At 34.8% G+C, this 14,897-nt stretch overlaps 1 protein-coding gene across 1 annotated transcript in view; it reads left to right on the top strand.

Moving 5' to 3' along the window:
* LOC106460219 (homeobox protein Meis2-like) overlaps positions 1-14,897 on the top strand; it is a gene marked incomplete at its 5' end in the record, with an annotated part of 78,594 nt that overhangs the window by 31,056 nt on the left and 32,641 nt on the right. The window contains one exon of the mRNA XM_013919903.2: positions 10,672-10,811. Coding sequence (XP_013775357.1) covers positions 10,672-10,811 — 140 coding nt within the window. The remainder of the gene's footprint in view (positions 1-10,671; positions 10,812-14,897) is intronic.

Here is a 14,897-nt window from a genome sequence, read left to right as displayed (position 1 = left end):
GTAGTCGTTGGGGTAAAGGGTGGGGTTTTCGTCTGACTTTCATCCTGATTTATGTTTCATTCAAACGAACGTTTTGGGAATCGCAGTTAGCGCGTGGTATGCTTTCAATTCCCGCAAAAGAGTAGAACATCCAACAGTGAAGGTCAGTGTGCGAGTCTGCATCATAAAGTTAAGGATCACAAAACCACAAACTGACAGAAAACAATTACCATTCATTAGTTCGCTCAGAATGCAGGGCTATTGAAGTTGTTGCGACCCACGTGCACCTGTGGATGGTTCTAGGGCCAGAGGATAAAAATGATAAAGAATTTATTCATGGATTTAAACCAAGTTGTATTTTAAATCTCAATTTAGTTCTTTTTCTTCTTTTATGATTACTATAACATAGAAATATTCATATTAGCAACAAAATTAATTGCACATTATACATGTGAAATGATATGTTTTGGAAAAAAATGACTCGTTATGTACATCAGTACCGGTTTCTAATAATTCATTTAACTGCATACCCTTATTTTTAATGAGAGGTTAAGTGATAACCACTGGCATGGATGTTTATTTCTGTAATATCACTTTTAGAGTGCTTTGTTCTAACAATGGGCTCTGTGCTGTTTCTACCGCTAAGATCGAACACCTAATTTTAGTGTTATAAGCCCTACAATTTATAGCTGAACGTTATTGAGTGCATGGAGAGTTGCCCTAAGGTTAATTATATATATATATAGTAATAAACTAACTGAGAGATTTTGTTCGTTTTTTAAGTGTAATTATTATACGATTATCCCACTCCCGACAAGGTATTATATAGAATGAATGTTAAATTATTTTATACTTAAGAAAGTGTAAACGTGTTCAAGTCCTCCGGTGGGGCAGTGATAAATGTACGGACTTGCAACGCTAAAATACGGGTTCGATTCTACGAGAGGGCCACAGCAGATAGCTCCATGTGGCTTTGCTACTAAAAAAAAAAGAAAGTTTTCATTTTTATATAATGTTAGTTTGCACTTCTGCCTATTGATAATAAAATAAATTGACCAAAGGGCAGCAAATTAAAATTCATTAGTTATATGTTTATTTAATTAACTGTTATCTTGCTGATATTTTTGAACGTTTTATGCCAGGACTTGTTTCACGGAGGTTTAGTCTAATTTCTAGATTATAAAAGTAGCAAAGTAAAAATGGTAATCAGTAAAATGTGTACAAAGTACCCCAAAATTATTTGGGAATTACACAGGTTTATAATGTTTCTGGAAGAGTCTTTAGGGGGGTTGTCAGATGAATATCTTCGTCATAAATGCCTTTGATTTCCTAATTTCGAAATATTTATTATGAAACAAAAACCAATAAATTGAGGCTTTTTTCTGAATACAGTACTAAATTTTGCTCAGGTTATATATATATATATATTGCCCAGAAAAAAAAAAGATTATTTTTCTACTTTGTGATGAAGGATAATTTATGAAATTAAATCCCCCTGGACAAGTACACTGGATCTCTGCTACATGTTCTTGTCAATCGATGGTTCACAAACTAAAACAACACGTGTACATACCACACATTCTTACCCTAAAGACATTCCCCAAAAGACAAAATTAGATTGGTCACTGTTGGTCACGTGATTTTCTCCCGAGTTCTTATCTCTGAATGTGAGAACAAGCCCCCAAGTGAACAAGGTGTGAAGGGCGACCTCTCACCTTACAGGGTGGTTGCCGTTTTTTTTTTGTTCAAGTGTTCTGATAAACCACGTGCAAGGAGACGAGAACAATTAAGAACAATTGCTGTTTTCCCGTTAAAAAATGACTACCTGCAAAAAGTTCCAGAAGATTCCAACTGATTAAAGAAACAGTTGGATTATAATAACGTGAATAAGAGAAATAAACTTAAAACGAAGCTGTTACATTATCACATACTAAATATACGTAGTAAATTTTTATGAACATTTTTTTTCTGTTTTGTATATTTTGAGTAAAATAACAATGCTGAACAGAGAAACGCGTTTACAATAGTTCGAACTTCGACCCAAAGGTTCTTGCGCTTTTAAAAGGTTTCCCCATTTTAATTGTAGGCATAAAGGTTTGCCACTTTTATACATACGAATAGGCAGTTTCAGAGTTGGCTTTCTCATGGACTGTTCCTATTGTGTTCAACTTGAGGTGGACCTTATGCTGATGTTTTTTTAGCAGAGAGTGGATCCGTAATTCGCGTCCCGTTATCACGAAATAAAAATTAAAAATTCGCGCTCCCCATAGAGGGGTTGTGAGTATATTACAAGAGTGACTGTCAATTCTCACTATTTAATTAAGAGTAGCCCACGAGTTGGCGGTGAGTATTGTTGACTAACTGTACTCCCTCTAGTGTATCACTTCAAAATTATAGGGACGGCTAGTGCAGATAGCCCTGCAGAACCTTTGCGCGAAAATCAACAAACAGCACCTTTTTCAGCATAAAGTCCAAATCGTTGTCATGTTAATAACTAAAGCATGCAGTCTATAGGATAGTATTGATCACGTTGCTTTGCATTCCACTTTCATAAAATTACAGTAAAAGGAAGCCTGATATCAAATATTGTGTGTAAGAAAGCCCTGGCTAAGTGGTTGACGTGTGTGGATTGAGAATCAGAGGACCTTGCCATGGGACTAAAATTTACTATAAAAGATGAAGAATGGTCTACATTTCGAAAGGTCTCTGATTATAGGGTCTCTTACTCCAGTCTCTAATTAATGTCAATCCAGTGATTCTCAAAACTCACGAAATTTCTGGTGTTTGTGTTTCAACGGCAAGCTATTTAATAGGGTACCACCCCCCTCTCCCAAGCTTACCGCTGGGTCACTATAAGAGTTGTTCTCAAATCCTTCTATTTGATCAGACGAGAGTAGCCTAGCGGTGGGTGCTGTTGACGAGGTAGCTAGCTACTTTATCCTTGGCCTATCAGTTCAAAACTAGGAACGACTGACTATTCGTACGTAGAAAGTACTTGAGTAGTTTAGCTAGTGTGGAATAGCTAGCTACTTTATCCTTGGCCTATCAGTTCAAAACTAGGAACTACTGACTATTCGTACGTAGAAAGTACTTGAGTAGTTTAGCGAGTGTGGACTAGCTAGCTACCTTATCATTGGACTATCAGTTCAAACTAGAAACGACTGACTATTCTCAGTTAGAAAGTACTTGTGTAGTTTAGCGCGAGAATCTGAAATAAACAAAACTTCAGTGAGAAGATTCAAAATAACACACTTTTAAGTATATTTCTGCGAAATATAACGTAAATACAGTATGTTGTATTGCGTAGTTTTGTGTGCGTACTGTAGCTGAAAGTTTAAACGTACTGTAATACTTTTCTTGGAAAATATTTTTTACTCAATGCCCCCCCCCCCCCACGTGGCTCAGCGGTAAAAATAGGGTTTAAATAATACCCGTAGTGGGCACAACACAGGTATCCCATGCGTAGTTTTATGCTTAACAACAAAGTAAAAACAAAAATTATTCCAATGAATTAAGCTTTCTATTTCCCGTACAGCCTTTAAAACTGTATAACATAAAATCTAATATTCACTGAAATAAATAATTCTGTATTTAAACGTTTATTGGGTTAAATGTATAGAGTGTATAATATGGTGACGTAATCATACACAGTTAACTATTCAGCTTATATGAAATCGACTTACAGATGTTATATGGTAACATTTTTTCTACTGTTTTCTATTGGAATGTTAGACAAATATAATTCAACTGTACTTAAGACAAATAGATGTAGAGCTAACTTAGTCTATAAACCTGTGATTCAAGAGTTTTGTTTGTTTGTAGCTAAGCACAAAGCTTCACAATGGGCTACCTCTACGCTGCCCAGCACGGGTATCGAAACCCGGTTTCTAGCGTTTTAAGTCCACAAACATACCGCTGTGCCACTGGGGGGCAATTCAAGAGTTAGTAAAGTTCTTTTAAGCCATTTTGCTGTAAACATCTTGAGTAGGTTATAGTAGGTACTTCTCTAATAGCCACATTACGTTTAGTGTTGAATCTAGAGGTCACTTTTAATACATTTGTTGCCTAAAACCTTACCTTCTGTAATGTACATATACCATATTAGTATAAAACTTGTACCTTATTATTTATTTTTTTAATAGGGGGGTGTAACAATTTCTTTTTTTTTATTGAGGAGTTTTCATGGAAGACAAATTCTACATTTGTGATCTTCAAATTTCCTTTCAACACAGTATTCAATACATGTGAGTATCGTTCGATTGGAGACGCTGGTGTGTTTGGTTGTATTGACAATACACCTGAGCGACTCCATAGGTGTTTGGATAGATTATGTTGTGGTTGTTATGCTGAATCTAATTAGTATGCGCGACTACAGCTGCCAATCAAGTGACTCTTTGACCTTAATACTTCTGGATGGTGTTTCTGGTTTCTGTCTCCGCCTACTACTGGTCGACTCCGCCTTTCGCTAAATCGTAAACACGCACACAACTCAGCTCGTACCAAGTACTGCTGTCCTGAACGTTGTTAACAGTAAGAAACTAACTCTACGACGAAGATTTATGTCCACGTATCCTTTAATTTTATCATCGCATTTACGGTGTGGAAATATATTCTTATATGTATACAAAACCACTCAACTATAAGATAGACAGTCGCATACACGTGCACTCCGTAAGCAAATAGGGGAAGATGCTCTTTAACCTTCTTCGCCAAATATATTTTACATTAACTACCCAACTTCTGAATTACATTATGTTGAGGGTTATTGAGTTTATTTTACATTATTCCCCACTTCTGAATTACATTATGTTGAGGGTTATTGAGTTTATTTTACATAACTTCCCCACTTCTGAATTACATTATGTTGAGGGTTATGAGTTTATTTTACATTAACTTTCCCACTTCTGAATTACATTATGTTGAGGGTTATTGAGTTTATTTTACATTAACTTCCCACTTCTAAATTACATTATGTTGAGGGTTATTGAGTTTATTTTACACCAACTTCCCCACTTCTGAATTACATTATGTTGAGGGTTATAGAGTTTATGTAATATTCTAAAGAAAGTGAAATCAGTTTTGTTAAGTATCCAGAATGCTATTTCAGTGATATTTACATTCCCTTCGTTTTGTCGAGCGCAAAGCTACATAATGGGCTATCTGTGCGTTGCCCACCGCTGAGTTTTACTTCATTATGGTGAAGGAAATCGAGTTAACTCCAAACGTTCTATTCATAACAATTTTTATCTAATATTTCATCATAAAAGTAAAATACGACATTCACCGTTATATAATAAATAAATACGTATTTAAATTTATTTACCTTTTTTTCCTTTAGTGCAAACGATGTAACCACAACAGTGATGTTTGGTATTGTTTTACATGCACGTACAAACACACACACACACTCACTATTATATATATATAGATGTACAACTACATACACACACACACACTCATATATATATACAAACCAAGTAATATATAAATATTTGTTGATAAGTACATCATCCGAGTAAATTTTATTTTTGTTTTCAACTTCACACGGTGCATGTTTAGTTTGTTTTACAAAAAAAGGTTTTAAAGCTCATTGGATACAAAAAAAAAATCGAAATAATTAGACTCCAGTGTTGTTAATTATTGATTTATGTTTACACTGTTGTATCGTATTGGGAAATCTCATGTATTTTTATCTGTTACAACACCGAAATAACAAACTCACAAACCATTGGCTGAAATCACTTATCCTCTAAATAAATAAATAATGATTACTAAAGTAATTAGCGAGATTAATTGGAACATTGATTATATTTTTGTGTTAGTCATGAGTTTTTAGGAACCCTGTAATTAACAAAGTAGCGAATGCCCAAGCACTGTGGTGTATATATTATTTAGATATTTTTTTATTAGAAAGCCGATGTATATGGCGGACCTCATTGGTAATTCTAGTGTTCAATGTCTGAAAAATAATGATAAACCCATTCATTGAATCAACAAAACGTATATGCCTAGTTATAAAATTCTGAGTTTTTTATATATATCGTCATGTAATATGTGCACATGATTAAGGAAAACTTGGTATTTGCTCAATGTTAATCAGTCCAATGTTAGGTGACCTCAGAAATTTTCTTCATTATTTCCCGTTCTTTTTTTTTTTTCGTCCCTGATTCAGTAAATATGGTATTTGTGTGGGTTGGCTAGAATTACTGCCGTGGTCTCTCTGGAGTTCACTGTTTTTTATAAACATGTTTTTCTAAATTATTCATGTTATTCAAGTTACTCGTGGTTACATGAATTTGTTATGTACACCGTTAAAGGGTCTCTAATAATATACGAGTCACACATACAATTCTTTACACTGAGTGTTGTAACAAGTGAAAACATAGAATTATTCAAAATGATGCAACATGTAGACTCTCACCGGTAATGAACGGTATAAAAAGAAGTCAGTAACTTGAGGGTTAAAGTCAAAATGATGCAACATGTAGACCCCACCGGAATAAACAGTATAAAAAGAAGTCAGTAACTTGAGGGTTAAAGTCAAAATGATGCAACATGTAAACCCCACCGGAATAAACAGTATAAAAAGAAGTCGGTAACTTGAGGGTTAAATTCAAAATAATGAAAGATGTAGACCTCACCGGTAATGAACGGTATAAAAAAAAGTCAATAACTTGAGAGTTAAAGTCAAAATGATGCAACATGTAGACCCCACCGGAATAAACAGTATAAAAAGAAGTCGGTAACTTGAGGGTTAAATTCAAAATAATGAAAGATGTCGACCCCACCGGAATGAACGATATAAAAAGAAGTCGGTAACTTGAGGGTTAAACAAGATTTTACTAATGTTTTAATTGGAGATATAACTATCTCTCATTTTAAGGATATCAGTGCCGTTCACTGGCTTAACAAAATAAACAGTAATTTTGACTCACTCCCACATTTCAGTGTTTCGTTTCATAGGTAAATTCCCATTTGCTCCATAATCAAATCTTGAGTCTACATAGATATATATATAAAGAAAAAAATGCCAAAATAGGTCCATCGCAGAAAACGTTAGTATAAGCTATGTTATGATCAGTAAGTATATACGAGAACAGCAGCCAGAGTATGTTTGTAAAGTTACTTTTTTACTCGCAGTTTTTATGGCATTTTTATTCGATATATTGTAAGCCTTAACCCATAATTATATTAAAATACACCTTATTTCTTTGAGTTATACATAAACCCCTAATTTTTTGCTGCGTTTCATTTTTTTTTTTTGTTTTGGCTCCCCTATTTTCGCAGTTTGAAAAAATCCAATGAACTCTATTAAGTACTATGTTGTTTCCCTTTTGAATGCTTCCTGCCTGTCCTTCCACTTGAATGTGTTTTGAGAGTTCTGCGATGATGACTAAAGTTGACATACGTCACTAAGTCCAAAGCTCCCTCCGCTCCCTTCGTTTGGAGCCGATACATAAGAAAGGTCAGCTGGAGGATAAGAATTGTTATGTCATTAAGATTTGCAGTTCTATGTGAAGCTCGCGGTTTGGTAAAACCTTATTGACGCCCTGTAGGTAGTCAGTTTGTTTGTCTTCTAAAGCGAACTGATTGAATTCACTTGTTATTTTAAAATGTTAATTAAAAGTAACATCTTTGTAGTTTAGTGTCATATCTAAGATAAGGTTTCGTAAGGAATTCAACTCAACCTATGGAAGTTAAGTTAAATTTAATAAACATTTCAGATTTTTTGTATGTTAAATGTATTTAAAGCATAAGTATTAATTTTTTTGCACGTCGTAGTAAAAAAATAAATGGCTGCCCAATAGCCCCAAGGTGTCTTGCTTGCATAATCAGAACAAGGGACGAGAGTGAACTTATCCTGATCAATTTAAACACATTGAATGAAATTAATTTTGAAGTTGGGACCGAGGTCGAAAATTTGGTTAAATTAAGTTTCTCCGTAAAGCCCCCAAGTGACACTTACAACGCTTGAAACCGGGTTTTGATACCCGTGGTGGGAAGAGCACAGATAGCCCATTGTGTAGCTGTGTGTTTATACTAGACACCAACAAACAAAATTCTCAATTATTTAACATATTGGAAAACTTATCAATATGTCAGGTCAGTGTATTTGTGGTAGCTTTTAAATAGTTTTTATTCGGATATAAAGGGGGCGTTCTAGTAACAAAGGTGTTAAAATTGAGAACATTTTATTCCTTTTCTTTCAAATGTCGACCATAACTGTAGATATCTGATTTTAACGTTACAAATCCTCAGTTTTACCTCTGAGCCACCAGGGCCCCTAATTATAAAGTTGCCCGGCATGGCCAGGTGGTTAGGGCGCTCGACTCGCAATCTGCAGGTCGCGGGTTCGAATCCCCGTCACACCAAACATGCTCGCCCTTTCAGTCGTGGGGGCATTATAATGTGACGGTCAATCCCACTATTCGTTGGTAAAAAAGTAGCCCAAGAGTTGGCGGTGGGTGATGATGACTAGCTACGTTCCCTCTAGTTTTTCACTGCTAAATTAGGGACGGCTAGCGCAGATAGCCCTCGTGTAGCTTTGCGCGAAATTCAAAACAAACAAACAATTATAAAGTTAAACTTTTTTGTTTATCAATCTTTAATATCTTAATTTAAGAGTGGTCGTATACCTATACAAAGTGGCTTGGGATGGTTAGAATTGTATATACACGATGGTTATAGTATGTAAATAAAGAACTAGAGCCTTCATCTGATTATAAAAATTTGGTGTTCGCTCAATTCACTCTCTTGGGTTTAATTTTTGAGTCTTCCTCTTGGTTTTTCATTCATCTTGGCTTTCTTACATTCGTCCAAGACTCTTCACCCTAGCAGCTAGTTCGAGTAATAAAAAACAGAAGCTGGCCAGTGAAGAAATATTTTATTTGCTTACTCGTGTTTACTTATTTCCTCTTTTTCTCGATCTTCAATTGATACTTTTGGCTACACGTTAGATATCAGTGTACCTGAATACTACAATCGAAGGAAGTAGTATACTTATGTCCAGTCAGTGTATTTGTGGTAGCTTTTAAATAGTTTTTATTCGGATATAAAGGGGGCGTTTCCATTTTTTTATATAGTCATTTATGATAGTTTTTTTCGCATATAAAAGATAAATTAGGTAAATTTCTTTTATATCTTCATACACCGAATGGGCAAGTCTTACATACATATACAGCAAAGGAAATACTTTTGTTTGCGAACTGTGAGAAAAATAATATAAACAAAGATTATCTTTGTTTATGACACTTAGGTTCACAAGCTAATAATTCTTACGTTTTACTAGGAACTCAACTAATTGACTTATGGAAGCCACTGATAATTTCGTTTCAAACAGCTTATCCCTTAAACTTATAAAGGTTTCCAGGAATGAAAGAATGCACAGAATTGGACTTTAAAAAGTTCAGAAACATTCTGAAAGGATAAACATCAGTCTAAATCCTGGTTCCCCATCTCTAGTTGGCTGCCTTGCGCAACCAGTCTCTCGCGCCCCCTCTTTTGTTAAATCCTGGATCCGCCCCTGTTATCCTTGAATACCTTAAAATATAATGATCTTCATTCTTTATACGTTAATAAAAGTCAACTTTTACCCTCGTCTACGCTTTAACGACAAAATGATTTGATTTCTGTTTAGATTTTGATTTAACTTGTGATTCAGACAGTAGTATTGATAACACTCGTTTTTTAAAAAATGAGAAATTCGTTACGATATAGAAAAAAAAAACTACTACTAAATATTTGACTTAGTATATTATGAATATCTCTTGAAGAATTTAGATATCCCAAGAGATTTTAATATAAGCTTGTATGGCGGGAACCCGAAGTGACACTAACAGAAACTGTAGTCTCAGTCAGTAGCTATACGAATACTTTGACGCTGACGTCAGAGTTTATTGTTTCGTCACATAATGAGGTTGTTAATTTGCGTCGGTGAATGTTGTTGTTCTTATGAATGTTTATAAGGTTTAGACACATGTTAGATTTTATCAGCATAAAAAAATATGATAAAAATGTTGATGACGTAAGATAAATGGTATTGTTTCAGTGGAAAGCATATTTTTGATCGTATCGGCATTTTAGGTTATTTTGTGTGACATTTAATGGAAAAATACAAATATGAAGGCTGTAGACTGCTGGAAATCCTATATGAAGGCTTATGTTTATGCAGCTTTAATAGTACTGTTTTACATGATACGTGAAATGTTTATTCTTATCTGTTTTAGTTTGAGTTAAAAAAGGTATGTTTTTGTTAAGTTTGTTTGTTTGAAGTTAAGCACAAAACTACACAATGGGCTATCTATGCTCTGCCTACCACGGATATCGAAACCCGGTTTCTAGCGTTATAAGTCCGCAGACATACCGCTGTTGCCAATGGGGGCTTTTTGTTAAGTGCAAACCTACATAATGGGCTATCTGTGTTGTGCCCACAACGAGTATCGACAGCCGATTTTTAACGTCATGAGTTCAGAGCCTTACCGTTCAACCACTGGGAGGGCGAGCTCAAAAGGGGAAACCTTGGATATATTTTTTTTAACTTTGAGCAAACGAAGAAAACGATGACAGAAACAAGAGAAACATCGTTTATCGCTTTAATACAAATAAGATGTGTATTATTATATTGTTATGAACAAATAAGGTACACTTAACTGTTTTAAGAATGTCGTTTTGTTTTTCCTTTATTGCCTGCAGGTGATACTTGCATGGGATCCGGAGACGGAACTGGTGAGGAAGAGGATGATGAGCGAGAAAAGAAAAGACAAAAGAAAAGAGGAATATTCCCCAAAGTCGCCACCAACATAATGAGGGCGTGGTTGTTCCAACATCTCTCTGTAAGTTCTGTGTTGGATAAAGTTCATATGCTCATGATATACTGACCAAAGTAATGAAAAAACAAAATTTATCATTTACTTCTAACGTTTTTAACTCTAGTTTTGAGTACTTATTTGGGAAGTTGGGTTAGGTGGGATTCTTTACTTCGGTTTGATTTGGGAATAGAAGACAGGTGGACAAAACTGTACTCTGTATGGTTGGAAGTAAAATAAATGCAAATAAAACTGTCCAATTGGAAGAGAAGAAAAACGGATAAAATAGACTCCTGTACAACATTAATTCAACTCAGGAAGCTCCAAGCATTTTACACCTGAAGAATCCAGACAGGAATCTTCCTTAGGAACTTCCAACTCTGCACTGTTAAAAAACTTTGCATAACTTGTGCTCTGTAAAACAAAAGTCACGTATTTGAATAACTAGATCACAAGTTTAAGTTTAAAAAACCAGGGATTTTCCTAGTATGCAGTTGATCACAAATTGTGCACCTATGAAAATATTTGTGCAGTTGAAAATTCACCTACACAAGTAAGTTCAAGTGGATAAATATTTAAAACCATATTTAAGATTATAAAATTCCATTCCAGAGTTGATAAATAAATGTATTTACTAGAATATTCTTCACTTTTTGGACCATTTGTTGCTAGGCCTGAATATATGAGGTGCAATAAGGCGTTATGTATTAAAAACTGATTAAGTTAAAATATAATTGCGCAGTTGAAAAAACACCCTTAGAAAAAGCTCTGTTAAAAACGACACAGTCATTGTGCACTGACAAATCAGAACAAAAATGTGTTAGTTGATGCACAGTCTTTGTGTTGAGCCGCGTATCTTACATTATGTAAGTTGCTATCTATCTTTATATTATGTTCAGCTTAACAATATGATAGCCCACTTCAAAAGAACCTCGAGTAAACTGAGGTGTGTACATTTGTACAGCCCCTGGCGGTATAAACGAGATTTTTTTCCCCCTAGCAGAAATAAGGATATTAAATATAATAATTAATTCCGGAAGTTGTAAATGATGCCCCTATCCCCTGCACATAACCGGATACAAAGAGGGTTGTTATTGACCAAATTCCGGTAATGAAAAGACGTTAAAGACGCATGTTAACTTATAGAACTTATCTACACACACAATACCGGTGAAGTATAGACCAATTTTCGAACTTTGTGTAACGTTAAAAAATTGGGCTGAAAGAAATTAAATTCATATTGAAGGATCAGCTGCGAAATACACACTTTTAAATGCTATCACATGTGTGTGTGTTTTTTTGTTGAATAATAATATGGTCTTAATGGAAGAACATACAACTTTTTGTTTTGATTTTAACCTAACTTCACGTAATACAACTTATGCGAAAAATTACATCAAAAGCTAAACCTGTGTATAAAAGCCAAATGATTCTTCGTCCTTTGGCATATAGTTGACATTTTGGGCCTGAATATTAGAGAAACAAAGTTAGGTAACCGGCTGTTGATGATTTGTTTTGTTTTTTATGGGATTTTGCGCAAAGCTCTTCGAGGACTATTAACGCTAGTCGTCCATAATTTTGAAGTGATAGACTAGAGGGAAGGTATCTAGTCAACACCGCCCACTGCCAACTCTTGAGCTACTCTTCATCAATGGGATTGACCTTAACATAATAACGCCCCTACGGTTGAAAGGGCGAGCGTGTTTAGGGACAGGATTCGAACCCGCGACTCTCACATTACCCTAACCACCAGGCCAGGAGTTGAAGAAACCCTTATTTTTAAGTGTTATAAACCGTTAATATTCATTCAGTTTCTAGAAAATTAATATGGATTTTCACGAGTAATATTCAAGGGCGTTTCAAAATACTAACATTTCAGATTTCGACCAATTGTTGGATTATATTGATGATATCTGCGTATACGTACATATCTTCTTAGCCTGCACGTAATTACGGTTTGGTTTTAAAACGGGATCATAATTATCGTGAGAAACCAAAAGCGAGCATTTAATTTTAAGTCCCCCCCCCCCATATCGTTAAAAAAATTGGGTGTTGTGTGTGTTCTTACCGAGCTAGTTATATGTATTACTATATTAAACGTGGTAATCCTCTCCATCACCGTCACGAGAACAGAATAATACGGGAGAAGGTGCGTGCGTTTGTGTCTGTCACTTCCAGGCCAGCCCAGCTGTTGGTCCACCAGCGGTGCGGTAAGGATTATTCCAGGTGGACGACCAGACAGTATAGCACAATGAGGCTTAACTGCAAGCGAACAATGGAAGACACAGTTTCTCAGTGGCTGGATTAATAGCGTAGTCTCGGCTCACGGTTTTTACCGCTTACTTCTTTAATACAGGAACAGTAGAGGTTCATTATCGTCCGTTACACAGTTCTTTTGTGCTAGCTAACTCCTCATCCTTGTGGATAAATCCCGAGACAAAACTAAAACTTCTTGATCAACTGAATATTACAGAAATGTTTGCTTTATTCTAAAAAACATAAACAACAAAACAAAAAAAACAATTACAAAATCTCCAATCGTTCTAAAATTAGTCATAAGTTTAAATACACCTTTGTCAAGGGAAACGTTAACTTAGTAAATTACGTTTATTAATTATTTTTTTTTACTTTTTAAGTGTAAGTTGTGCTATATATATATATATATGTAGAGGTCGCTATTAGTAAATACGTAGGATATTCTCGAAATAGAATCGTTCGTTAGTAAGTCAGAGAAGAGTAAGTGATTGGCTCGATTTCTTTCCTGTTAGCCGCCTTATGATGTGTTTGCCACTTGGAGGAGATACCTTCTACTGGCAAAGGACTGAAAAACTGAAATTAAACTAAGAGCTGGATAGAAGAATCTAAAGCGCCTAGATTTTGAAATTAATTTCTTAATCAAGTATATGTACAAACATATTTATAATAAACCAGATAAAAGAAAGTGTTTGCAATCTGTTAGAGAAAAAGAAACAAGTGAATTGAAGGAGATCTCGTCTAGAATGTCTATGGATTTTTATTTATTTTTTTGTTTGTTTGCCAAACATGTTTTAAGTTTATCAAATTTCAAAACTTTTTTCCAGGATGCTTCAGCAGGAACACACTGACTGGGGATAAAGTAGACCTTAACATTTTGGGTAGTTTATTTGCTCAATTAGGATAGGTGTTCTGAACTGTTTAATAACATAGGCACTGAATGACTTAACAGCAATTTTTGAAGTTTGTTTAAAACTCGGAAGTAAGTTTTAAACACAGGCACTAAGTTGAGAAACGTCGTAATAGATTTGTTACTGTAGTTTTTGAGACTCAGAAAACGTAGGTACTGATTGAATTGTCAGTTCTTAATAGCTAAGTTCTTGTATAGCTTTTGAGGCTCGAAAGTAAAGATTAATCAGTTCGACAACGTAGGTGCTGATTGAATTATCAGTTCTTAATAGAAAAAATCTTGTTTAGCTTTTGAAACTTGAAAGTAAGTTTGAAATTGTTCGACAACGTAGGTGCTGATTGAATTATCAGTTCTTAATAGATAAGTTTATAGCTTTTGAAACTTGAACATAAAGTTTAACCTGTTCGACAACGTAGGTACTGTTTGAGTTAAAGGTTCTTATTATATAAGTTCTTGTAGATTTGAGTCTTGGAAGTAAGTTTAAAACTGTTCGATAATATAGATACTGGTTGAGTTTCAACCATTCTTAACAGATAAGTTCTTGTAGTTTCCTGAGATTCGTAAGTAAGTAAGTTTTAAACTGCTCTACAACGTGTAAGTACGTGTTGTGTTCAGACAGGTCATGATACGTGAAATCGTGTAGTTAGAGACTCAGAAATATAATGAAAACACGAAACTAGATCGAAGAAACGTTTAGGAACATCAGTGTGAACGTTTCTTTACAGGTCAAGTTTGCATTATCTGTTTTGAATTATAAACATGAGAATCACATTCAGTTCTTAAACGAAGTGGCCTCCAATTAGTATTTGTAGCGTCTGTAACAGAAATGCATTCGGTAACAAGCTATTATGAATAACCACAAAGGGTATATGTTTACAATAGAAATACAAAATCAAACCAAAAAAAAATAATTGGAAATTAGAACTGCAGGTCCTAAAACCGATTTTAAA

Source organism: Limulus polyphemus, unplaced genomic scaffold, assembly GCF_000517525.1.
Source record: "Limulus polyphemus unplaced genomic scaffold, Limulus_polyphemus-2.1.2 Scaffold730, whole genome shotgun sequence".
NCBI classification, from domain to species: Eukaryota; Metazoa; Arthropoda; class Merostomata; order Xiphosura; family Limulidae; genus Limulus; species Limulus polyphemus.
The sequence above is the reverse complement of the archived record's forward strand: the minus strand, read 5'-3'. Positions and strand labels throughout refer to the sequence as shown.